Consider the following 22,984-nt stretch of genomic DNA (forward strand, 5'->3'; position numbering starts at 1 on the left):
TCGAGTGAGAGGCTGACCTCATCAACGAGAGGGTTCATGAAGCAGACCGGGAACGGCGAGTCTGGCAACAAACACGACCTTGGGAACAGCATCTCTGATTTCTTGTTCCCGTTGACATTGTGATTTGCTGAGGGGTCTAAGAGACACATTCCTCATTATGGCCAAGAAACCTGTCAACTGGTGGCTGTGGACAAAGATGCTCGTCGTGTGAGTCCCCGCATCGGCTGCAGGGAAAGCAATCAAGCTGCTGATAATGTGCACAGCGGCGGTGCCATTTGTGTCGGAGGTCCTGCTCTGACACGATGGGTGCAACCCACAGATGAGGAGCTCTTCCAGAGATACAACCCCGAGCTCAAGAAGCGGAGCCTGGAACGGAGGGTCGAGCGGCAGCAGGAATTCGATGATTTTGTTACGAAGCTTAAGGAGTACTCAAAGTCGGACAAGCCAAGTGAGTGCCGAGATGTTTGGAGGGAAGTGACCCATCATTACGGAACTAATTCAGGCATAGTATGGATCGTGCAAGCCGAGGCAGAGAAGGAGCGGGCGAAGCAGGCTTCCATAGCTGAGTCGTTGAAGTTGGCAGAGGAGGTCAAGGCCAGGAGAGAAGCAATCAGACGAGAGGCTGGGTTGCCAACAGAGTCAACTTCGTCCTCGGATACTAGGTAGTCCGGTCGGAAAGAGAGAAGGGGACGGTTCGGCGAGTGCGAGTGTACGATATGTATGTTCATTTTTCGGGCAGTAAAACGGGGCATCTCAGGGGCGAAAAGGGGATCCTGATGTGGTTCTCAGAGACCAAAGGGAGCGAACGAACAAAATCAGGCATTGCCAGGGCTGCACGGGGGCCAGCCTACTGTCTGGACGTCTGGTGCAATTGGGATTTGAGCATTAGTACACAAAGAAAAGCAAAATGTTAACCGTTGCTGTGCGTTCAACATTGCCCAGTCGAAGGCTGCCGCCGATATTCAGAAGCAAACACACCGTCGGCGTCTGTGCAAGGTGAGAGGTTCGGTGAGCGGGACGGTGAGCGGCTGTCAAAGTGGGGTAAAAGTTATTGCGGCAGCGAAAAATATCAGGGCCCAGGCGCGCACAATTTCTCCAACTACTGACGACCGGACACGGCTTAAGGTATCGCGGGCCTATCACGACATTCCGAGGTAAATCCAAGGACTGAATTTATCCCTGATTGACAGAGTACGTCCCCAGCCGCTTTTTTTTTGCACCTGCGACGGTTGTCTTCCCACGCCGCAAGCTAGGAGTTTGTGGGTGTGTGTGTGTGTGGTTGTGTGTGTGTGTGCACACCGGGCCGGAACCTGCCCTAGGCTGACTGATCAATCTCGAGCTCGAGCTTCACCGAGTCGCCCCTCCATCTCGAACCTCCCCACCAAAACCCCATCCCAACACACTATCCATCAACATGGCGGACGTTCAGGAACGGTTGAAGAAGCTCGGAGCTTCTGCTCGCATCGGTACGTTGCTGTTTCTCCAGCATCCCTCCCCCGCTCCGGATCGGCCGACTAACCCACCTCGCCGCCAGGGTATGTCTAGATCCGATCCCTCCGAAACCGCCTCGACGTCAGCGCATTTGACCGAGAGATTCTAACGAGCTATACTTGACGGACAGTGGCAAGGGTACTCCCCGGAGGAAGGTGAAGCGCGCTCCCGCGCGCTCCGCCGGCGACGACAAGAAGCTGCAGCAGACGCTCAAGAAGCTCAATGTTCAGCCCATCCAGGCCATTGAGGAGGTCAACATGTTCAAGAGCGACGGCAACGTCATCCACTTTTCCGCCCCCAAGGGTTTGTACAAGACGCTTATCGATGAACCGAGGATAGAATGAATGCTGACGGTCGGGCTGCAGTCCATGCTGCTGTTCCCGCCAACACCTTCGCCATCTACGGCAACGGAGAGGAGAAGGAGCTTACGGAGCTCGTTCCCGGCATCCTGAACCAGCTCGGCCCCGACTCGCTTGCCTCGCTCCGCAAGCTGGCCGAGAGCTACCAGAACATGCAGAAGAATGAGAAGGAGGCTGATGACGATGAGATTCCCGACCTCGTGGCTGGCGAGAACTTCGAGAACAAGGTCGAGTAAACGGCCCGATGTCGGAAAAATAAAACTCTTACCGCAATCTGGCAATTTCCTCTCCGCTGCTTTGTGTATGAAGGGACAGACACGAATTTGGTTTTTCCATCCAGGGAACAGGCGGCGTCTTTGGCGGTCTTCGTAAGTAGCATTGGCTCCAGAGCCCAGGCAAGGTGGGGGATAGGAAGGAGGGACATATGATCGATATCCAAAGATTCCACGGGGCTGATGAAGAGTATGTGACCATGTTGAAACGGAAGGGCAAATGGCGTATCTTCGTCTGGTTAGCCGCCAGGATGCCAGCACATGCACATCCGGAATTCTGGGCAGCGTCACAGACTAAAATCCTCGTCGCCGGTGTTCCTCAGCCATCCCTTCAACACTTCCCCCCTCACTTGTTCTTTCACTCTCCTCCTGCCCTCCAGGAGGTGCCCACCCTTGACCCCGTCATATGAGCCCATCGCCAATGCTTCCGAGATGACCTTGTCCCCCAGCGTGCCGGCAACCTCTACCGCCGCCGCCCACATCTTCCTCCGCGACGTCAAACTGGCCCCCTTCACGTCAAACCCCTTCCTCCCCTGCATAACCCCGCCTATCAATCCCTCCTCCACCTCCCCGCCGACGGTCCACGCGACAGCAAGATTGCTCGCCACAACTTTGATCTCCTCGCCTCGTCCTCCGCCAGCGGCCCCATCAGTACTCCTAGCCCTGATCCCCCTCCTCGAAAATTCAAACTCCCTCTCCGTGGCCTGCACCCGAAAGGGATGGAACCCGTACCCCGTGCCGCGCCACGCGGGCCCTTCCTTGTCGAGCCCCGCCATCCGGCCGTCGGGCGGCTCGGCCGAGAAGCAGCGCCGGCAGGCGGCGGGCGAGTGCTGCGACGCCGGCAGGACGAGGCTGGCCAGGTAGGCGCCGCGCGGGGAGACGAAGAGGGAGGCGAGCGAGGAGAGCAGCGAGGTGCACTGGTGGAGGGCAAGCTTGTCGCTGCACGACTTGGAGCGCGAAGGGGGCGCGTCGGCGCGCGACGGCTTGCGGCGCACGATGCCCAGCCGCGAGAAGAAGCCCCTCCCCAACAAGGTGGGCTCGGATGATGATGGAGGATGATGATGATGATGAGGAGGAGGAGGAGAAGAAGAAGAAGAAGAAGAAAAAGAAGGTGAGAGGGCGGTGGACGAGGAAGGGGATGCGGGAGAAGGAGAAGGACATAAGGGCGAGGGCTCTTCCCAGGGGGTGGCGTCGTCCTGGGAGGACATGATCAGTTCCATCGAGGCATCGCCGCCTGGTAGTGGGTGTCAGTGACTACGTAGTGATCACGGCGGGTAAGGGGGAAGGGGAGCCCGGAGGGGAGCGGGTAACGTACACGGGGCTTCAGAGCAATACATATGCAGGGTGAGGTCTTCACGCCATGCGAACGGTTGATGATGCCAAGGTCCGTTTGAGATGGGGGGTAGCTCTTCTTGAGTCCTCCGGCGTAGAAAGTCTGATTCTGCAGCATCGTCCCTAGCCAGGCGGTGGCATTCGTCCAGGATGAATCGGTTGAAGGCACGAATGGCGAGGACCTCGGCGTGCCAGTCGTGAAGAGCAACCCCGTTGGCCTGGGCCAACTTAGATGCAGGGAGACACTTCATGCCAGTGCTATACGGACCCCAGAGAGTGTTAAGCATATTCGTGGTTGCCCGAACCTCGAGTAGGAGTTCCCAATTCTTGGAATATACTCACGCCAGCGCCACGCATTTCAAAAACTTTGGACCTAATCACCAGATCTCAAGTCAGTAATGTTGAATTTGCACACCGAAGCCCCAGCTGATGATTGCCAGACACCTTTCACTACAATGCCGCTCAGGGGTACCCATTCGTGGACGCCATTGTCGCGGACAGCAGGTTTGCGCTTCGCTGGGAGCCTTCTGAACTCTTCCAGAACAGCAAGTGCTATCTCGTCCGCCTCGTTCGCCATCAGAACCTTGCGATTTTGGCTTCATTACCTGGGTGGTTGTCGGGGAGGGTACGCAACATTGAGAGCAGGAAAGTGCGGGAACTCAGTAAGGGTTAGGGTTGGCTGCGACGGAACATCATGTTGGAACCGCATGTTGGAACTTGTCGGTTGAGGCATGCTATATACGCTTGAACTTGTCTGTATTAGGCTATCTACGGAACACAGTCTTCGCTTCCGTAAATGTTCACTGTCAACCCGGAAAAGACTCTTCTGATTCTTCTCCTTCGAGGGATGAATGTGGGTAATGCAAATGTGGCTTGTACCTCGCATTACATGGCCCGTAGCCACGTTCTCAAAAAGTGGGTCTCTGTGGCTGACACCGCAGCCTATCACAAAGCAGCCCTATCCCACAACCTGCACCAAAGAATTTGGCGAAAATCGACCTGGAGCCTTGGAACTCAGAGGAAGCAACCCCGACAACGACAATCGACAACCACCGCCAAAATGAGGACTTACGACGATAGCTTCTCCGGCCAGCGGATCTACCCCGGCAAGGTACGAATTGACCATTCTTGCGGATCGAGACGGACGACGATTCTTCCCATCCCCGAGTCCCGCAGCGACCCGAGAGCTCCTCGCAAAGTCGCGAATGACGCCAAACGAAGACCGGGGTGGGGGATCTGTCGATGGAATAATTGGGAACTTCTTTTCGGCCGAGAAAGCGGCGATTCTGACCATGTTGTGCACTACAGGGTAAGCTGTACGTCCGTGGCGACAGCAAGATCTTTCGCTTCCAGAATGGCAAGTCCGAGTCGCTCTTCCTCCAGCGCAAGAACCCCCGCCGCATTGCCTGGACTGTCCTCTACCGCCGGCAACACCGCAAGGGCATCTCTGAGGTACGATTGCACCCGCGTCTATACGCACACACACATATATATCCGAGTTCCCGAGATGGAAGAGAGAGGGAGAGAGGCCTGGGAAGGAGCAGATGGCGATGACGACATGGAGGATATCCCGTAAGGGATCCATCAGAACGGCTCGCTGACTCCCCTCACAGGAAGTCGCCAAGAAGCGCACGCGCCGCACCATCAAGTCGCAGCGTGCCATCGTCGGCGCCTCTCTCGAGGTGATCAAGGAGCGCCGCTCGATGCGCCCCGAGGCCCGGAGCGCCGCCCGTCTGGCCGCCATCAAGGAGAGCAAGGAGAAGAAGCAGGCTGCGCAGGCGGCCAAGAAGGCCGAGAAGGCTAAGAACGCCGCCGCCGCCGCCAAGGGCCAGGCCGCCGGCCGCGTCACCAGCAAGCAGGGTGCGAAGGGTGCGCCGATCAAGGTCCAGGCCAAGTCTCGTTAAGGGGGGCTCGCTCTTTGGCGGGAGGGGTGCGTGTTCTTTCTGAGGCGAAAGGGAAAGCCAGGTCATGAGAGGAGCGCAATAGATGAAATGGTTATCTTACGGTCTTGCCTGTGGCCGGAAAGGGTAAAACGCTGGAGTCGGTCGGTACGGTACTCGGGTTTTCTTGCCTGCTCAACTCTCTTAAAAGGGTTTCTGCTCTCGCAAACAAGTTGACAAGAGCCAGCTTGTTTTTTCTGAACGGGGCCGGTTGCAATGGATCCTGCGTGACTTAAGGGGATTCAGGGGGGACATTTGCATGGGTAGCCTCACAGAATGCCGACTTATGCATTCGTCTTCCACAACACGCCCAGCGCGAGAGCAGATTTGGGCAGGGAGGAGAACAGGTGGTTTTATATGAGTGTGTGTTACGCGCGCGATGGAACGCAGCTCATCTGCCCCGACTTCAGGGACGCGCGAATCTACCTAATGACCTCTCCTTCCCAAGCTTAACCTCTCCATTTTTTTTCTTGGTTGTTTCTGTTTTTCCCCCGTTCAAAGCTTGGCCAAAACGGCCTCGGCCCCAGAGTTCTCAATGCTTCCCCGCTGGGTATCGATCGCGGCATAGACCACCTTGCCGTGGTCGATCACAACAGCGTACCGCCCAGTCCTGTCCCCGGACGCCCAGCCGATGCTCTTGCTGAACGCGGCGCCATCGTCGGAGGCGAAGAGCTGAACAAGCACCCCATCGTTAGCGAAACATTCAGTGCTTTTGACGTTATTCGGGGGAGCAAGGTGCCACAAAGAGTTGAAGTGAAAGAAAAGAAAAGCAGCCAGTGAGAGAAGGGGAGAAGGGAAAAGGGGGGGGGGGGGGAGAACGTACGATGGACTCGTCCTTGATGCCGTTGGCCTTGCCCCAGGCCGACATGACGAAGGCGTCGTTGGACGCGATGAAGACGATGCTGTCGACGCCCTTGGCCCGGAGCTTCTCCAGATTGGCAATGTACGACGTGATGTGCTGCTCCTGGCAGGTAGGCGTGAAGGCGCCGGGGACGGCGACCAGGACCGCCTTCTTGTTTTGGAACTCTGTGCGCGCGAGAGATCTTAGCTTGATTGTTCTTTTTGATGACCGGTAAGGTGACGATTCTTGGTATAGTCTTCAACCCCCCTTCCCCTAGCGCGTGCCGGTCAAGGCTAGGGAAGGGACTAGAAGAAGAGAGAGAGAGAGAGAGAGAGAGAGAGAGAGAGAGACATACCCTTGCTGGCCTCAAACTTGGTGGGCAGGCCGCAAGAAGTGAGGTCGAGGCTGCCCGTGGGGTGGATGTACGAGAAGGTCACACCCTCAGGGAAAGGGGAGCCGACTTCGAGAGGAGCCATTTTGTATGGATGAGTCTCGTTGTTAGTGGAAGTGCCTGGAGTTCACTTGAGTTGAAATTTGGCCGGGTTGGCGATGCCCCTGGGTGCTACGGGTTTGTTTATTATAGCGGGGTGGGTTGAATGAGGGGTCAATTCCTCTTGAAGGGATCCGCTTTTACTCCCGTCACATCACACCACCAAGCAAGCACGGCGGGGACCGTGGGACACGCAATGGATACATCACTCTCGATTGACACCTCTACGGACACTTCACAGGCGGTTCGTAGCCAGTGTTGCGCAATCGGTCACTTGGGTATGCAATCCTGCGCGACTCCGGTCCGAACCCGAGCCCCGCCTTTCCCACGCGAAAGACCCCGCATTACCAGAACATGCGAAGACGTTCGCTGCCCTTTGTTGATGGTTCTTGTAGCATCGGTCAATAAATTCCCCGGGGCCGAACGAAGTTTCGTCGTCAAGTTCGCCGCAAGTCGGCAACCCATTGTGACATGACAATCTCACTATGGCATCATTCGAGTGCTTGTCCTGCTGATTAAGCCTTGGAAACACCACGCCCTTCGCGGGCGTGGTGTGTCATTCTGAGGTGGGCCCGAATTTTGGAGACTCTCCTCTGGAGCGTAGTATATACCCACCCATCCATCCGTCGGGGAGTTAATCAAATGGTACTGTACAACTCTGCTTGTCACTACCTGACAACAACAAGGCCACGAGCTACCTCGAAGAGCTTTTCGTAGTTAGTTTAATTTTTAGGATCAGTCCTCATCAGTCCTCTTCGGCCATCGGTGTAACAGTTATGGCGACCGAGTCCAAGCCGCCCTTCCCTCCGTTCACGCAGGAAACGGCCCGGCAGAAGGTCAAAGCTGCCCAAGCTGCTTGGAACACCAAGTAACTAAGCCTTCGGTCACTTTTAATTTGCCATAGACCTCTTGGGCTGACCAGGGTTGTATTATCCAGAAACCCCGAGCTTGTCCAATTCGCCTACACCCCTGACTCGATCTGGCGCAACCGGGACACCTTCCTGCAGGGCCGGGAGGCGATCGTCGACTTCCTCCGCAAGAAGTGGGCAAAGGAAAGAGACTACCGCCTGAGGAAAGAGTTGTTCGCCTTTACAGACAACAAGGTCCGTTCCCTTTCCCCCCCACCGGAACAAAATAAAAACAAAACAAAACAAAAAAAAAAGAAAAAAGGAAAAAAAAAAGAGCCGGGACAGTTGAGTGACAATTAAGCCAGATTGCTGTCCAGTTTTGGTACGAGTGGAGAGACGAGACGGGCCAGTGGTGGCGGACGTACGGGCTGGAGGACTGGACGTTCGCAGACAACGGTCTGATGAAGAAGAGGCAGATGAGCGGGAATGATGTGAAGATCCAGGAAGATGAGCGGTGGTTCAAGGACGGGGTTGACGTTGACACTGTTGAGATAAGCGAGAAGCATTGGTAGGTTAGCAAGCAGTCGTCACTTACACTGTGTACTGCATATATGTATGTACATACAATACAAATGCGTGTCAATTTCACCTAAACTCGAAGTCTTGGGATTATATGTGAGGGTGCATTCGCCTACGGCATTTCTGTGAACGATTGAAACTAAGAAAATAATTGAGTGATAAAGAGTCAGGGCTGCATTGTCTTCGAAGCACACTTCATAGTGGCTGGGTTATCGAGGTCTAGGCTTCTCTCCCGAGATTTCGATGCGATGCAGGGTGTTGTGTGGCTTCAGGAGCCAAGAGGCCACTCTGCAGCCACTATCACTCCAGTGTAACTACCTATCTCGCCAACCGAACATCCACTGCAAGCGGCACATGTGTGGGTGAGCGTGGAGGCGCCGGGAGACAGATGCGGATAACTAATCCATATGCAATCTGTAATCTGTATTTCGCTTGAACTTGTGTAACTGCGTTCCTAGCCCAGACCCTGGTGGGTTTGGTCGATGGCTCCAACTTTGGGTGATGATGAGCTGGAATTGCCCATACATAAGGTACCTTCAGGGACCTAAGATCAGGTAAGGTAAGGTACTGCATTCCCTGAGATATGAATCTCGAACAATCTTCCAGTTTGGTGGCGTGGCGTGGCGTAACGCGCAGGACCCCATTCGCTGCCCCTTCCATGTTTGCTTCTCAGTTACCCTAGTGGGCAGGACGGCCCGAAACAGGGGTTCCAAATCCAGTACACTACACTACCACGGCGAGCATGGCTCACGAACCAGCTAGCTGGGGAGGGAGTTGATCTCGCACTGGGCCCCCTGCGGAAGCCGATCTGCTACGAAATTAGTTAGCTCAGATCTTTCCGGATGTTGCCTTCCTCCTCCCGACGCCGCGAAGCACGCGAATGAACCAAGCCCTATTCCCTGGCAAAGGCAGGGGTTGCGCAAAGGCGAAGGGAATGATGAAGCTGTCAGCTTCAATTGCAGCGACCTGTTGATTTATGCGGGGTTCTAACCCATGAGAATGGTATGTCTGGGACTCGGATCATCACTCTGGACGAGCTACCCTTGCTCGCACCTTTCCAGTCTACCACCACCCCATCATGAAAACTCGCCCTCGTCGTTCCGTCCAGTGTCTTCATGACGTTTTCGCCTCGCGGAAGACGCGGGAGCTAGTCCCATCCGCGACAATTCATGTCCAAGTTGTTCACTTCTTGGAAAAGCTCGAGAGCTCTGGGTGCTCCTCCCCGAAACCATCTTCGTGATCGAGACAGCCACATGGTCGAAGGCTTCTGAGGCGCGCCCCCAGCCCACGATCATCCTTGTATATCTGTCACTAGGGCATCATCAGATGGACACCCTGGCTTATCGTTTCTCGGGGTCCTCGTTCTGATCATCAACAAATATCAATCCTCCCGTCTGCGATCTCGCGCCGGTCTTCAACATGGGCCTTTTCCCACTCAGCTTTCGCCGCCCGACATCCAGTACGAGACCAAAATCCGCCGGAAGCCGGAGCCCAATTCACAATGGAGGCATATCGGGCGACCCCTTTCACCCCGTCGGGTTTAACCCCCCCAGTGGGATTCCTCCGGCGCTCAGTCTCGATAGGATCCTTGAAGGGGAAACGTGCTCGGTCTGTTTCCAGTGCACTTCCGACCCGACCCGGACTGACAAGTAGCCAGCCATGTACACTGTGCGACTTCATGGATTATCTCGTCCATGTTGAGCGGTCCGCGGAGAACCTCCAGTTCTTTCTCTGGTACCGAGACTATGAGCGACGCTTTGCCGCCGCCACAACGGCCGACCTCTCGCTTGCCCCCGAGTGGACCCAAGAGATGGAGGACGGGATCATCGCACGCCTCAAGAAGGAGCACGCCGACAAGATACGCAGGGCGTCAAAGGACGCCAGAGCCAATTTCGGAGGCGCCGACATTGAGAAGGGCAACGACAAAAGGAACGGGTCCGAGATGGTGGCGGACAAGTACCATCAACTAGCAACCCGGGCGTTCGCGTCAGCGGGAGTGAAGGATCCCCGTAAGTTCCTATCATGACCCGGCACTCAAGCCCATGCGTGACCTGCAAGCTCACCAGCTTCTCAAAGTCAGGATCCAGCCGTTCCGCAAGGAAGTTGACCGCATCATTGCCAACTACATTATGGATGGCGCCCCCCGCCAACTTAACCTCTCAGAACAAGAGCAGAAAACAGTGCTCCAAGCCCTGTCTTACACCACCCACCCGTCCGCCTTCAGGGTGCTCGTCCGCCTGGTCGAGGCCACGCTGCGGGAGCAGGCCCACCCAAACTTCATCCGGTGGAGCGTCTGCAACGGCAACCCGCTGCGCCTGACCTTTGCGTTAGTGCTGGGCGTAGCAACAGTCCTGGCCGGGGTCGCGGTGGCTGTGATTTTGACGCTTTCGGGGGCCGGAAGGGGCTACCGCGCGCTGGCGGCGATCGCCTGGGTAGCCGGGTTCGCGACCGTGATGGCCGCTCATAAAGGGATGGTACGTTGGCCAGAAAACAGGCCCCGGATGGCCGTCGTGTTTTTGTGAACGACCCTCGGGAGAGTACAAATAAAAGGGCTACTGACCAAGCACAGTGTCTCATCCTTCACGGCCTCCACCACCGACACATCCGTCCCTGGGAACTCTTCGATTCGGAACCCCGCGAGGACGACAGAGACGGAGACCCTATCGATGCCGCCAGCAGGCGCTCGTTGGATAGGTCTGGGTCTCACGGCAGCTACGAGGATGAACCGTGGGTGATCCGGTATCGGAAACGGCACATGCTACGCAAGATCTTCGACCGGGAGGTGCGGATCGAGGAACCCGCGCTGCGGCGCATTCAGGATACCATCATTGCGCGAAGCCTTTTGTTTGCCCTCATCTGCGCCGCCATTCTAACGGCGGTGTTTGTGGCCGTGCCGAGTGGTGGGTTCTTTTAATTGCCTGGAGGTATCAGACCTGCTGCAGTGCCCAAGATCGAGAATCTTGTCATTGCGATCTGGTCCCGACTTGATTCCAGCTGTTTTCCCTGATGTAATTTGGAGCGGGTGTATTTCGTGTCTCGGAAGAGCAGCGGCGCGAGTACGTAATTTGTTTTCTAAAAAAGGAATCAAAAGAAAAGAGGCACTTCAGCTAGAAAGCGGCCGTTTGAAACGGATCATGACGACTTGCGGAGACTGAGAAGAGGGTGTGAGTCCTGTGTAAATGGGAGGAGAGAGAGAACGAAAATGGCCGACACTTGTGACGGGTGGTTTAAGTACGACCAAAGCCCATGAATTCGTTCTAACAAAATGTCTCGAAGTTCTCACGAGAGGAGACGAAGGTAACTTGCAACGATTAGTGGCATGACTTTCAACTCCAGTCTGGACAGTGTCCTCCGCAGACGAAAGAAGACAGCAACCCAAGAGCCGTTAATAATTGGGGTCAGTGGGATGTCAACTGACTTGATTTTCCCCGGACCCTCCGAGTTGCGAGGGAGGATCGGCCAATCGGCGGCATGGTGGCTTCCAATTTAGGACGCAGCTTCGGACAAAGGGGGGAGGAGGGGCGCCCCATTATCGATAAAGTGCCTCAAAGCCGCGAGCACCCATGCTTTCCTCCACACGGCCGTTCGTAGCGTCCAGAAACACCGGGATGAGTTCTACAATGTAATTTTGAGCATTCCCTATTTTATAAGCCTTGGAGCGCACACGCGACCTGCCCGAGCCCGAAAATACCCACTCCAATGGACATTCCTATGAAGCCCCCTTGAATTACCTTGACCTATCCGCCCGCTTCCGACGGGCCGCAGCGATTGACTATGCCGAGCGAAGTCGACCAAGCCGAACCCCCGCAGCGGCCGCTTCCGGAAGAGGCCCGGGAGCAGCGCCGACATCAGCCAGAGAACAGTGCCGGGCCGCTCCCACCCACCGGTCGCCCACGCACCGCGACGGCCGACACCGCCGTGATTGACGAGACGTTGAGCCACCCGGGCTCGGTTTGTATCAATGTCAAGGGCGCCTTCATCGTCGACCAGGACACGGCGACCCCCACAACTCCCGATGGCCGCAGCGGATCTCCCGGCCGCCACGAAACGAAGGACATCCGGCTGCCCAACCACACAGCCGTGGTGAGCCATATCGCAGTTGATGTACGAAGCCCGTTTCAGCAACTCCCCGATCCCTGTTGTTCACTATTCTTCTTTTCTTTTTTCCTTTATTTTTTATTCTTCCATCGTTAGGCCGTTATGATGTCATTTGTGCTTGCTTATACCACCGCCCCGGGACTCGGCTAACCTTCAGCCTTTTCGCAGATTGGCGGCTCTCTTGCCAAGCTTGTCTATTTCTCGCGCGAGGCGCACTCGACCGAGCTTGGTGGACGGCTGAATTTTGCCAGTTTCGAAACAGAACGCATCGATGAGTGCATTGAGTTCATGCGCCAGCTCAGGGACAAGCACCTGGAACTCAATGGCGGCAGCGATGAGAGCGGCTCCTCCAAGCGGCCGGCTAGCGAGTTGTGTGTGATGGCAACGGGTGGAGGGGCGTACAAGTACTACGACAAGATCCGTGACGTGCTCGGAGTGGACGTGCTGAGGGAGGATGAGATGGAGTGCCTGATTATCGGCCTCGACTTCTTCATCAACGAGATTCCTCGCGAGGTCTTCACCTACTCCGAAGCCGACCCCATGCATTTTGTCGAGCCCTCGGAGAACGTCTACCCCTATTTACTCGTTAACATCGGCTCGGGCGTGTCCTTCCTCAAAGTGTCTGGCCCGCGCGAGTACCAGCGGGTGGGCGGTACATCCCTAGGCGGTGGCACTCTTTGGGGTCTGCTCAGTCTGCTGACGGGGGCGCGTACCTTTGATGAGATGCTAGAGCTCGCCTCCCAAGGGGATAACACCAGGGTCGACATGCTCGTCGGCGACATTTACGGCACCGACTACAGCAAGATTGGGCTCAAGAGCACGACCATCGCTAGTTCCTTTGGCAAAGTCTTCCGGAAGAAGCGGCAAGCGGAACAGGCAGCCGAGGATAGCGGCGGTCAGCGGCACAAAAACTACCGGCACAACCATCCGGATCACAATCCCTCCTCTCCCTCAGAAGAACATGGGAGGACGACTCCTTCCCCGGAAACCACCCATGACGAGTCCCGCCCCTTCAACGCCGCCGACATCTCCGTGTCCCTCCTGTATGCCATCTCCAACAACATCGGCCAGATCGCATTCTTGCAATCACAGATCCACGGCCTCTCCCACATCTACTTTGGCGGCTCCTTCATTCGTGGCCACCCGCAGACCATGAACACGCTCAGCTACGCCATCAAGTTCTGGTCGCGCGGCGCCAAGCAGGCTTACTTCCTGCGCCACGAGGGATACCTCGGAGCCGTGGGCGCGTTCCTCAAGCGGCAGCCCCGGAACTGGGGCCGGAGGGGCAGCTTCGAGGAGGTGGCTGCACCGTTGGAGTTGAGGCTGAAGGCCGAGAGGGGGAGGGCGGCCGAGTGGTCCGATGCGGCTGGTCCTGCCCAAGGTGATGTTCCCGGGAGTTTAAATGGCAAAGGATCTGAGGCGGTAGAGTAGCCTGAGCTTGCTGACCTTTGAGGGAAGCTTCTCCTCGTTGATATCCGGGTTTTCTTCTCTCTCTCTCTCTTTTTTTTTCCTCTTTTTATTGTTATGAAAACAACCCTAGCGAGCATGGCGTGTTAAGCTGATATCCTTTGTGAGATAGCGGAGTTTGGACAGCAGGAAGTTTTCTCCTGCCTGATATACGGCGATGGGTGTCTTCCGGGCCGCAAACGATAGACTTAGAAGACAGTGGAGGTAGCAGTATTATCCATCCGACTGGGCCATCAGTTCCCGGGTCGCTTCCTTGTTGAGGATGTGAGCCATCTCCATAACAGCCATCTATTTTTTGACCCATCGACTTTCTGTTGGACTCTCTTTTCGGGGCAAAGCTGGTTTTAAGGAAAAGACGGTGCATATCTCTTGGTGTCTACCTTCTCTTCGTAGATGTTGTGGTTCTCTGAGCACCGACCGACCGAACGAACCCCTTCCCACTCTATATAAGAACCCTTGCAGTGTCCTGCAAACACGGAGTAAGCTGCGCTTACTGAACCCCATGATTACACCCAAACAAGCTGCCGGTTGTTGTACACAGTTAGGGCCGATGGGTGACACAGGCCGCCTCTCCATCCCGCATCCCCTTTCTCGGACCTGGCTCCGCCTCTCCTGTCATTTCTCGGGGCATCCTGACCACCCCGCACTTTGTCTGTTGAGTCGGTTGAGCGATCCACGGCGACGAACTCCCCAACCATGAACAGAGAAACTCCTTTTTTGTTTTTGTCTCTCACACAATCATCCCAACTCAACGAAGGTCTCCCCATCTAGGACTTGGCAACAGCCGCCTCCTTGGCCTCCTCGACCTTCTGGGGCAGGCGCTTTTGCGACTGGTGCCAGATACCGATGCGGGTGACTTGGACGACGCCGACACAACCGAGGAAGAAGTTGACGGCCGCGAGGCTGCGTAGCATCGCATAGTGTTAGTACGTCCGTCGTACATCCACGGGAAAGGGAGAAAAAAAAAAAAAGAAGCGTGACAACCACCGAGCAGAGGCTGCCAATTGAAGAAGGAGGGGTCAGAACGGGGAGAGAGGGGAAGAGTAAACATACAGGTAGTTCTTGGGCTTGATGATCAGGCACCACCGGGTCCAGATCAGGCCGGTGCAGGTCAGCGCGATGTTCTGCGTGAGCGAGAGCTTCTCGGCCGGGCGGGTGAAGTCGGAGATGCCGGCGATGACGAGAGCCCACTTCATGATGGGGGCCCTGTCCGTTCCGACCAGCAGTGGTTAGCGATCTCATGTCTGCTTTGCGTGTGCGGTGTCTCTAGAGACAGAGGGGTGGAAAGATGGGAGGAGAAGGGCGTTGGGGCGCGCGGTTGGGGGGGGGGAGGGGTTAGGAAGGCGCGTACCAGAAGTGCACCGTCTTCAGTCCCACGGGGCTGTTCCACATGCGCTTAACCCACGACTCGGTCGTGGCGCCGGCCGTCGTGCTCTGGAAGCGAGCGCGACCGGCCTGGTGCTGCTGCAGCTTGGGGCGGAAGAAGAACGGGCGGGCGCGAAAGGCCGGCCGGGCCGCGCGGAAGATGCTGCTTGTCGGCGACATGGCGATTTGACTGTTGATGGTCTGGGATAACTACGAGCAAAGTCGTCGTTCCGAGCCGAAGAACTGGTCTCGGTCTCGTGATGGATTTGCGCGACGGCGCTCCGAAGGTGGCGGGTCGGCGACTTTCAGATATGAGGGAGGCGGACTCCGATCGTCGGACAAGTTGGCGAACCGGAATGTACAGCGTTGCTTCAGCGGGATGGGGAAAAAAAGGCTTTGGACAGCAAGTTAGTTCGTGGTCGGTGACATAATCACTATCCGTGAGAGCATGCGAAACATACAATGAGTGGAGAGTTTGGGAAGCTGTGCTCCGAAGTGCCTACTGCAAGCGCGTGGAAATTCTTAAATCGCACCGACAAGGATGGCTTCAATACCAAGTCCACGTTCGGTGATAGCAGCCCGCAATCTTGGTTGACGCTCGGACGCGTCGGGTTGTTGGGGATTCCGGGGGGGAAAACTTCATGTTTGCGGCCCACATTACTTGACATGGAAAGAGTTAGTGCGGTACTTGAGAGAGGTCTTATCCCGGATCAGAAGCACAGCATGACTATGAAACCGATGACTTCAATTTGTCAAAACTAGGTCATTTATGAGTATTCTAAGGGAATAACAAGTATATTTTTTTCTCAGTCAACCCGGAGTTATTATGTGGTGCTGGAGGGATGGCCTCAACGAATCCTGTAGAAGTAAGTCACTAACTTGTCAGATTCGGGGCCAAGATACGGATACGTATTCGTGCAGAAGTGCGGAAGACCTTGTCATATTGTTGGAGAGTCAGCCTCGTGCAGTCAAGCCCCATTTTCACCAGCCTCATTTGCAGCGCGATCAGGAAAGCCCGCTTCCGCTTGCCTCGGGTCCAGAACGTCGACGACCCAATTGACCACCGAATCCACGCCGGCCAGTCCGTCGACATACCGCTAAGATGTCGGGCAGATATGCTTTCGCCAAGGGTCTGAAGGAGCTGCGGTTCCTCTTTTGCCAAACCGGCGAACACAGCTCCGCGACGAGGTGCGTCACGGGCGCTCACAACTTCTCCCCTCCTCGAGCAAAGATGCTAACAGCTGTTTTTCGGCGCAGGTCCTTCCTCACGCGAGCTTACCCGATCATGAAGAAGAACAACCCGACGATTCCCATCATGCTGCGGGAAGCTCAGGGCACCCTTCCCCGGGTCTATGCGCGATACGGTCCGTCGACAAGTTGCTTCCGCGATGAGCCGTGGGACTTGCTTGCTAACAATTGAGGCAGAGTTTGGAAAGGAGAAGAGCGAGTCGTTGGAAGGTATGACAGAAGTTCTCGGTCGATCAGCACATGGGCTAACTGCGGCACCCCAGGTCTTACCGACAAGCAGATCGAGGAGACGGTCACGAAGCTCGTCAAGGAATGAGATGGAAAATTTCCGAGGTCAATGAAAAAGAAAAAAAAAAAAGGAGCGACCTGGTCGAGGCATTCATTCCTGCGAGCATAGCGCCGTATTCATAGGATCGAGACGCTGTACATATACCTACCACACCAACACTGCGCCCATCTGCCCGATTCAGTGCTTCGCCGCTGCACTTCTCCTTACCCAAGAGGCCCATCTCGAAGCCAGAAGCGCTAGTGACTGGCCAATGACGGGTCATTAAGCTTCTTAGCGCTGCCCTTTTTTTTTTTTCGAGTCTCTCCGCAGCCTGAGGGAGAATTGGCCATGCGCTTGAACGGTGGCGCTCAGTATACAGTATGGAAGGCAACGGGGACCCATTTGCATGCGTCCCGGAAACCATAAACTTTGGAAAGCCATGTTCTTGCTCGGATGAACAAGGTCAAAGTGATTTGGTCAAGGAATGTTGGGAGTCGGACGAACATGTTTGCTCAAGCAGCCACAAGGTTCGGATCCCGCTTGACCCTAACCCTGGCATTTGTGGCTTCAACGGTGAAAAGGGGGCGACCGAAGTGGGCGCTAAGGTCTCGTGAACGGCGAGGGTCCCCGCCGCCCCGTAATATCCGCAGGCAAATCTCATCAGCATTGTAAATCTTTGCCTTTGTTCACCTACTAGTACGTCCCGCTGATTCACGATGGCGAAGCTCTTTCGAAGCCGACACTCTGCTCTCAAGCCGCCCTTTGACTTTGACCAGTCGGCGTACTTGTCGCTCCTTGACCCGGCTGCCTCGGTCCAAGAACAGCCCCGGGAGCAATCCAGGGGCAAGATCGCTGACCCTCCGTCGAGGCCATGGATGGCCGCTGCGGAAAGCCGATCGTCCTGGGCTGCTGAACGGCTGCCGACGCGGAAGCTGGTTAAGGATATGAACGGGTCCGGCCCGCCCTCATCCTCTTTCGAACTCTCTGATAGCGACGCGGACAAAGAGAAGGGCATCGTCCGCCGACAGCTGTCAAAGTTGAAGGAGCTCTACCGGAGAGAAAAGTAAAGGTGACGATGGGAGGATGCCCGCGGCATCCAACGTCATCGTGTAGTGAGTGGTTGGGGGGGGACCCTTTGACACGGCGGTGTTACGTTACCCCGCCAGACCCTGGTGAACTTCAAGCAGGCGATGCGCAACTCGCCGGGTGCTCGAATACTTGACAGTTTCTTATTTGATCCCGGTATGTTGCTGTTATCTGGTCAGATCCTCAGATCCCGGTATAACACATAAAACCGGGAAGTCTGGGCTTGCTGCCCACGCCACTCTTTCAGACACCGGAAGCGAGGTAAATAAAGATGGTTTCGGAACCGCGCGGCGATACCCTGCCAAGACGGCCCCGCAGTCTAACTGCCGAACCGAGGAGTGTCCGCCTGGGCAGGATTTATTGCCGACCACCCGTCCGTCCGTCTTCTCCGAGACATCGGCCACCCGCATCCGAGAAGACAACCGCCGACCGGCCCGTTTTTTCCCGTGAGATTGCTTACTTGCTTTGGGAGGAACAGCAACTGAGGACTTTCTTTACTGCCCACCTGTTGTCCCCCCATAACATCGTCTGCCCGACACCCAACCCTCACCCCCTCCGATGCCAGCCTGGGCCCTCGCCCTCCGTTCCCAGTCGTCGGCAGGAGGTGGAGGCGGATGCGGGGGGGAAGCCGCCTTATACCTCGCCCTGGGCGCGGCCTTCGGCATCTCGACGTGCCTCCTCGCCAACACCCTCCTCGGCTTCTCCTTTGCTTCCTCCTCCTCCCCGCCGCCGTCAACGACCTCTCCCGCCAGCCACAAACCCGCCATCCCTTCCCCCCTCAGAACACACCTCCCAACCTTGGCCCCAGCCGCCGTCGCCGCCCTCCCCTACCCCCCGGACGTGCTCCCGGGCGGCCGGGCCGTCGCCACCCCGTACGGCACGATCCAGGTGTTCGAGTGGGGCCCCCCGCGCGGCGAGAAGGTGCTGCTGCTGCACGGCATCAGCACGCCGTGCGTGGCGCTGGGCGGCCTGGCCGAGGCGCTCGTCGCGCGCGGGTACCGCGTCATGCTGTTCGACCTCTTCGGGCGCGGCTACTCGGACGCGCCCGCCGACCTGCCCTACGACCTGCGCCTGTACACCACCCAGGTCCTGCTGGCGCTGGCGAGCTCGCCGCTGGCCTGGACGGGGACGGGGACGGGGACGAGCAGCGCCGCCACAGACGATGACGGGGGGGCGAGTAATGCCGGATTTCACCTGGTCGGGTACTCGCTGGGCGGCGGGCTCGCAGTGTCCTTTGCGCGCTACTTCGCCGGCATGCTGAAGTCGGTCGTCGTGATCGCCGGAGGCGGGCTCATCCGCGGCGAGCACGTGGGGTGGAGGAGCCGGGTGCTGTACTCGGCGGCAACGGCGAGGTGGGTGCCCGACGGGCTGGTGAGGTGGTTCGTGAGGAGGCGGTTGATGCCCCGTAGGACTGGCGCGGAGGGCGGGCAGGGGCAGGGGCAGGACGGCGCGGTCACGGAGACGGAGATGGCCAAGGAGGTGGTGGAGGTAAAGGGACGCCACAAGAACAGCGACGCGAGCGGGGGCCGGTCGTTCGACAACGCGGTGCTCCTGGCGCGGCGGCCGGAGCACACCGTCTCGTCGGTCATGGAGTGGCAGCTACGGCATCACGACGGGTTCATCCCCGCGTTCGTGAGCAGCATCCGGCACGCGCCCATCTACGACCAAAAGGAGGACTGGCTCGCGCTGGGGCAGATGCTGGCCGAGAGGAGGGAGAAGCAGGGCTGGGAGGACGACGCGGCCGACCGGTCGCCGGGGCCCGGGCTCAGCGGAGGCAAGATCCTGCTGGTGCTGGGGGCATCCGACCCGGTCATCGTGAAGGAGGAGCTGATCCATGACGCCACCGCCGTTCTGGGCGAGGACGGGTTCGAGGCGGTGGTGCTGGACGCCGGTCACGAGCTCGTCATGACCAAGGCCGACGAAGTGGCAGCCGTGATGACGAATTTCTGGGAAAGAACTACAAAATGAGAGAGAACTCGAGAGAGAAAAACTGGTTTTCTTGAATCTGTAGATAGAGGGGTTAGACGTGGCATAGAAATGAACATCACCGCTTTCGAGCTGGCATCGGTTTTTTTTTTTTTTTTTTTTTGCTGGGAGAATTCACAGATCCAGGACGGGTATCACTTTCAAGATGATGATGATCGAAATCAATCGAAGTCAAGACTTCTTATAGCAGTTGAATGGAGGGGGTTCTCAATCACGCGGGGTCCCGCCTTTGCTGGAAACTTGGTTCCGATAGCAACTTCCGCCCTGCAGATGCACTGAAGGGTACCTATTCGGCCACTGTAAGATCCGATTGGCCGCCCTAAGCGTGGGTGCAACCCACCACCCGCAAGGCTGAAAGAACTTCACAGCGATAAGGTTACTGGTGCCCATACATCCTCTGCCAAAACTTGCCTGCTCGGCCTCCATTTGACGAGCGACCAACCGACCGATCTACCGACCGACCGATTGCCCGACCAATTAAGCGCACCTGGTCGCAGGACAGGTCCGGGGAACGGCTTGACTCAAACAACAAACGACCCTCCAACAGAGATAAGGAAAAAAAAAAAAAAAACGCCGTAACGCCCAGGGCTCGCGCGCATAAAGCACATCGCACCCCTCAAGTTTCTTTCGCAAAGCAAGAAAAGAAGAAAAAGAAGGATAAGACAATAAGAAACAAGAGGGAGGACAGGAAAACAAAGCGAAACGAGACGACTCGAGAGAAAAGATGACAGCCCCGACGGTAAAACTCCCCGCCCCGCTCTTCGCCAAGCTCTCGCCGCACCCCTTCCTCCTGCGCAACCTCACCTCCGCCGCCGGCCCGGACCGCCCGCCCGCCCGCACCAACGGCCGCAGCACCCAGGAGACCCGCCCGCTGCTCGTAAAGTCCTCGTCGCTCTCCCACGCCCACGGCAGCGCGCTCGTCCGCCTCGGCGACACCACCGTCCTGTGCGGCGTCCGCGGCGAGCTGCTGCCCGTCGACCGCATCCCCGGGTTCAGGCCCGTCCCCGCGGAGGAGAGGAGGAGGGCGGCGGGCGACGACCGCGACCGCGACCGCGACGGGGACGGCGACGGCAGTGGTGTGGGGAGGGGCGAGCTCAAGGACTACGACCTGCTCGTGCCTAACATCGAGCTGGCCACGGGCTCGGCGCCCCAGTTCCTGCCCGGCGCCCCGCCGACCGTCCTCGCGCAGACCTTGTCCACCCGGCTGTACTCGCTGCTGCACTCGACCGGCCTGGTCGGCGTGAGGGATCTGAGGGTCTGGTCTACCCCCGGGTCAGGGCCGCAGCAGCAGAAGGGAGAGGATGTCAGGATGGGCGGGGCGGAGGAAGAGGGGGGGGGGCGAGAAGACGGAGACGTGGAGAAGGAAGAGGAGGAGGAGGAGGAGGAGGAGGACAGGGTGGTTGCCTACTGGGTGCTGTACATCGACCTTCTCTTCGTGTCCTTTGACGGGAACCCGTTCGACGCGGCTTGGGCGGCGGTCGTGGCGGCGTTGAGGGATACCAGTCTGCCGGTCGCGAGGTGGGATCCGGAGCGGGAGATGGTGGTGTGCTCGCGCACCGAGAAGAGGAAGCTCAACGTGACCGGTCTGCCGGTGGCGTGCACCGCCGCCGTTTTCGAGGAGAAGGACTTGGGCGAGGTCGGGACCGGCACTGCCGAAGGCAGGCATTGGTTGCTCCTGGATCCGGATCGGCTGGAGGAGAGCCTATGCCGCGAAACGATCACAATGGTGGTGGACTGCAGCGATGGGGAGACGAGGATCAAGAGCATCGAGAAGCAAGGCGGCACAACAATCGGGAGGGAGCTGATACGCGGCTTTGCGGGGATTGCGGGAAAGAGATGGGAGGAGGTCAAGGACGCCATGAACTGATGTCTGTGGGCTTGGATGAGATGATGGAACCTATGACTGGATCAAGATGGAGAAATGCTCTTGCCAGATGGCCCCGGAGCTCTCCTGGGCCCTGTTCTAGCAGCATGCTTGAATGCTTGACGACCTTCTTCTGTCAAGGGCTACGGTGTTGACAAGACGTGGGTCACGGTCACTTAAGAAGGGCCTGCCGGGAAGAAAGGTGGCTGTGAATCATCTGAGGATCCTGTCCTGGCTAGGAAAGGGAGGAGGCGAGCCTGCCGGGGGCTTGTGTTCACTGAAGAGCGCACGGAGAGTCCACGAATGTCTCTAGGACGCCCTTACCTGGGTTCCTTGACGCCGCCACCTGAATATCAAGACAAGTAGCGAGCGACATCCTCGTCGAACACTGGTTCAGGTTCGGGCCACCACCTCGCCTTAATACGGATGCAGAGGGACACGAACGAGCCAAGCCGACAGGCAGGATAGCAAAGGCAAGGCACAGGACGGGGACGGACTGCTGCTTAGTGCTCACCACCCGTCACAGAGTGGAAACGCCGGAAGACTGTGTGTGTTGACGGTCACAAAAAAAGTTGGCAGGCCCCAAGTTTCGAGTACGGGTTTCCCAACCAGAGCAAACATGTTGTGCGTGCCGCCGTTGTTGTCTAGTACATCGCACAACCGATTCCTTCTCTCCCTCCCAAAGACCGGTGCACCATTCTCCACGGACTAGGCAAGCTAATAGAACTGTTTGGATAATTTGGTATAAACCGGCCGGTACCCTCCCCATATGCCCACTACGGTAATCCCGGACTTTTCCTCTTTCTCCTGGGTTCGCTGCTTCAACTGCCTGCTCCTTTTAAGAGCTGTCTATGTTCTACGATATTGAAAACAAAGCCATGCCGGAGTTGGATGGCCGCCTTCCTCACTGTTCTTCACCCGCAAGTTTGCGAGCGAAAAGGCTACAAGTCATCGTAGTATCTCTCACATTTCCAATCCAAGCCGCATTGTGCTGTCGAGGTTATCGTCCGTTCCTCTCCATCTAGCCCAGGCCTGCGTTCGGTCGATGATACGGACTCTAACAGAATGCTCGGCGATATCGGTGTGCACTGATGGAGCACGGAGACCTGAGAGGCCTAGGACAGCATTTTTATCCAAGTTGCGTCTTCTCTCGAGGGAACGGCACTTAGACAGAAACCATGTGATAAAGACAGCAGAGAACTTCTGGTGCATAACACCTGTTTCAAATGGCAGCTGAGCAGGCAAAAAGTCATAGATGTCAGACTCGTATTGGTCACAGCAACAATGATTTGGACGAAGCCCCAAGGGCAAGGTCTTGTTGAGCTCGCGCGTTGATGTGTCAAACCTTTCGAACCGCCCTTACAGATCAACATTCCAGAGCAGTAGATACAGGAAGACAGAGTTGATCTATCGCCCAACTGAAGAGGTCCTAATGAAAGGACCTCAGCCA

At 57.0% G+C, this 22,984-nt stretch overlaps 13 protein-coding genes across 13 annotated transcripts; 10 read left to right on the top strand and 3 right to left on the bottom strand.

Annotated features, from left to right (window-relative positions):
* The first annotated feature begins 1 nt into the window (after position 1).
* On the top strand, positions 2–926 carry MYCTH_2297541 (uncharacterized protein). The gene is made up of 3 exons (XM_003659894.1): positions 2–207; positions 264–448; positions 509–926. The coding sequence occupies exons 1-3, from the start codon at positions 158–160 to the stop codon at positions 664–666; spliced, it is 393 nt and encodes a 130-aa protein (XP_003659942.1). The 5' UTR covers positions 2–157; the 3' UTR covers positions 667–926.
* A 169-nt stretch (positions 927–1,095) lies between these two features.
* On the top strand, positions 1,096–2,287 carry MYCTH_110717 (uncharacterized protein). Its single transcript, XM_003659895.1, has 4 exons — positions 1,096–1,191; positions 1,340–1,466; positions 1,621–1,794; positions 1,857–2,287. Exons 2-4 carry the CDS (start codon positions 1,415–1,417, stop codon positions 2,084–2,086), a joined length of 456 nt encoding a protein of 151 aa, XP_003659943.1. The 5' UTR covers positions 1,096–1,191; positions 1,340–1,414; the 3' UTR covers positions 2,087–2,287.
* On the bottom strand, positions 2,248–3,873 carry MYCTH_2297544 (uncharacterized protein). Its single transcript, XM_003659896.1, has 3 exons — positions 3,797–3,873; positions 3,438–3,712; positions 2,248–3,356 (listed from the first exon to the last, which is right to left on the bottom strand). Exons 2-3 carry the CDS (start codon positions 3,703–3,705, stop codon positions 2,410–2,412), a joined length of 1,215 nt encoding a protein of 404 aa, XP_003659944.1. The 5' UTR covers positions 3,706–3,712; positions 3,797–3,873; the 3' UTR covers positions 2,248–2,409.
* Positions 3,874–4,379: 506 nt separating this feature from the next.
* On the top strand, positions 4,380–5,547 carry MYCTH_2297548 (uncharacterized protein). The gene is made up of 3 exons (XM_003659897.1): positions 4,380–4,565; positions 4,763–4,906; positions 5,068–5,547. The coding sequence occupies exons 1-3, from the start codon at positions 4,515–4,517 to the stop codon at positions 5,356–5,358; spliced, it is 486 nt and encodes a 161-aa protein (XP_003659945.1). The 5' UTR covers positions 4,380–4,514; the 3' UTR covers positions 5,359–5,547.
* A 321-nt stretch (positions 5,548–5,868) lies between these two features.
* MYCTH_2297550 (uncharacterized protein) lies at positions 5,869–6,853 on the bottom strand. The gene is made up of 3 exons (XM_003659898.1): positions 6,591–6,853; positions 6,218–6,420; positions 5,869–6,066 (listed from the first exon to the last, which is right to left on the bottom strand). The coding sequence occupies exons 1-3, from the start codon at positions 6,709–6,711 to the stop codon at positions 5,890–5,892; spliced, it is 501 nt and encodes a 166-aa protein (XP_003659946.1). The 5' UTR covers positions 6,712–6,853; the 3' UTR covers positions 5,869–5,889.
* Positions 6,854–7,374: 521 nt separating this feature from the next.
* MYCTH_2297552 (uncharacterized protein) lies at positions 7,375–8,238 on the top strand. The gene is made up of 3 exons (XM_003659899.1): positions 7,375–7,593; positions 7,663–7,828; positions 7,939–8,238. The coding sequence occupies exons 1-3, from the start codon at positions 7,502–7,504 to the stop codon at positions 8,143–8,145; spliced, it is 465 nt and encodes a 154-aa protein (XP_003659947.1). The 5' UTR covers positions 7,375–7,501; the 3' UTR covers positions 8,146–8,238.
* A 739-nt stretch (positions 8,239–8,977) lies between these two features.
* Positions 8,978–11,277, top strand: MYCTH_106442 (inorganic pyrophosphatase-like protein). The gene is made up of 3 exons (XM_003659900.1): positions 8,978–10,161; positions 10,229–10,626; positions 10,722–11,277. The coding sequence occupies exons 1-3, from the start codon at positions 9,654–9,656 to the stop codon at positions 11,064–11,066; spliced, it is 1,251 nt and encodes a 416-aa protein (XP_003659948.1). The 5' UTR covers positions 8,978–9,653; the 3' UTR covers positions 11,067–11,277.
* A 467-nt stretch (positions 11,278–11,744) lies between these two features.
* Positions 11,745–13,738, top strand: MYCTH_2297559 (uncharacterized protein). The gene is made up of 2 exons (XM_003659901.1): positions 11,745–12,256; positions 12,419–13,738. The coding sequence occupies exons 1-2, from the start codon at positions 11,927–11,929 to the stop codon at positions 13,679–13,681; spliced, it is 1,593 nt and encodes a 530-aa protein (XP_003659949.1). The 5' UTR covers positions 11,745–11,926; the 3' UTR covers positions 13,682–13,738.
* Positions 13,739–14,496: 758 nt separating this feature from the next.
* On the bottom strand, positions 14,497–15,262 carry MYCTH_2037236 (uncharacterized protein; the record flags this gene model as incomplete). The annotated part of the gene is made up of 3 exons (XM_003659902.1): positions 14,497–14,620; positions 14,771–14,923; positions 15,069–15,262. Coding segments are annotated over 3 exons (471 nt in total), but the record flags the coding sequence as incomplete, so codon positions are not given.
* Positions 15,263–16,000: 738 nt separating this feature from the next.
* Positions 16,001–16,542, top strand: MYCTH_2297565 (uncharacterized protein). Its single transcript, XM_003659903.1, has 2 exons — positions 16,001–16,270; positions 16,340–16,542. Exons 1-2 carry the CDS (start codon positions 16,185–16,187, stop codon positions 16,500–16,502), a joined length of 249 nt encoding a protein of 82 aa, XP_003659951.1. The 5' UTR covers positions 16,001–16,184; the 3' UTR covers positions 16,503–16,542.
* Positions 16,543–17,314: 772 nt separating this feature from the next.
* On the top strand, positions 17,315–17,665 carry MYCTH_2107416 (uncharacterized protein; the record flags this gene model as incomplete). The annotated part of the gene is made up of 1 exon (XM_003659904.1): positions 17,315–17,665. One exon carries the CDS (start codon positions 17,315–17,317, stop codon positions 17,663–17,665), a length of 351 nt encoding a protein of 116 aa, XP_003659952.1.
* A 74-nt stretch (positions 17,666–17,739) lies between these two features.
* MYCTH_2297568 (uncharacterized protein) lies at positions 17,740–19,747 on the top strand. The gene is made up of 2 exons (XM_003659905.1): positions 17,740–17,840; positions 18,039–19,747. Exon 2 carries the CDS (start codon positions 18,243–18,245, stop codon positions 19,650–19,652), a length of 1,410 nt encoding a protein of 469 aa, XP_003659953.1. The 5' UTR covers positions 17,740–17,840; positions 18,039–18,242; the 3' UTR covers positions 19,653–19,747.
* Positions 19,748–20,059: 312 nt separating this feature from the next.
* MYCTH_2297570 (uncharacterized protein) lies at positions 20,060–21,796 on the top strand. The gene has a single exon (XM_003659906.1). It carries the CDS (start codon positions 20,395–20,397, stop codon positions 21,535–21,537), a length of 1,143 nt encoding a protein of 380 aa, XP_003659954.1. The 5' UTR covers positions 20,060–20,394; the 3' UTR covers positions 21,538–21,796.
* The last annotated feature ends 1,188 nt before the right edge of the window (positions 21,797–22,984 follow it).

The sequence above is a fragment of the Thermothelomyces thermophilus genome, chromosome 1 (genome assembly GCF_000226095.1).
Source record: "Thermothelomyces thermophilus ATCC 42464 chromosome 1, complete sequence".
Classification (NCBI taxonomy): Eukaryota; Fungi; Ascomycota; class Sordariomycetes; order Sordariales; family Chaetomiaceae; genus Thermothelomyces; species Thermothelomyces thermophilus.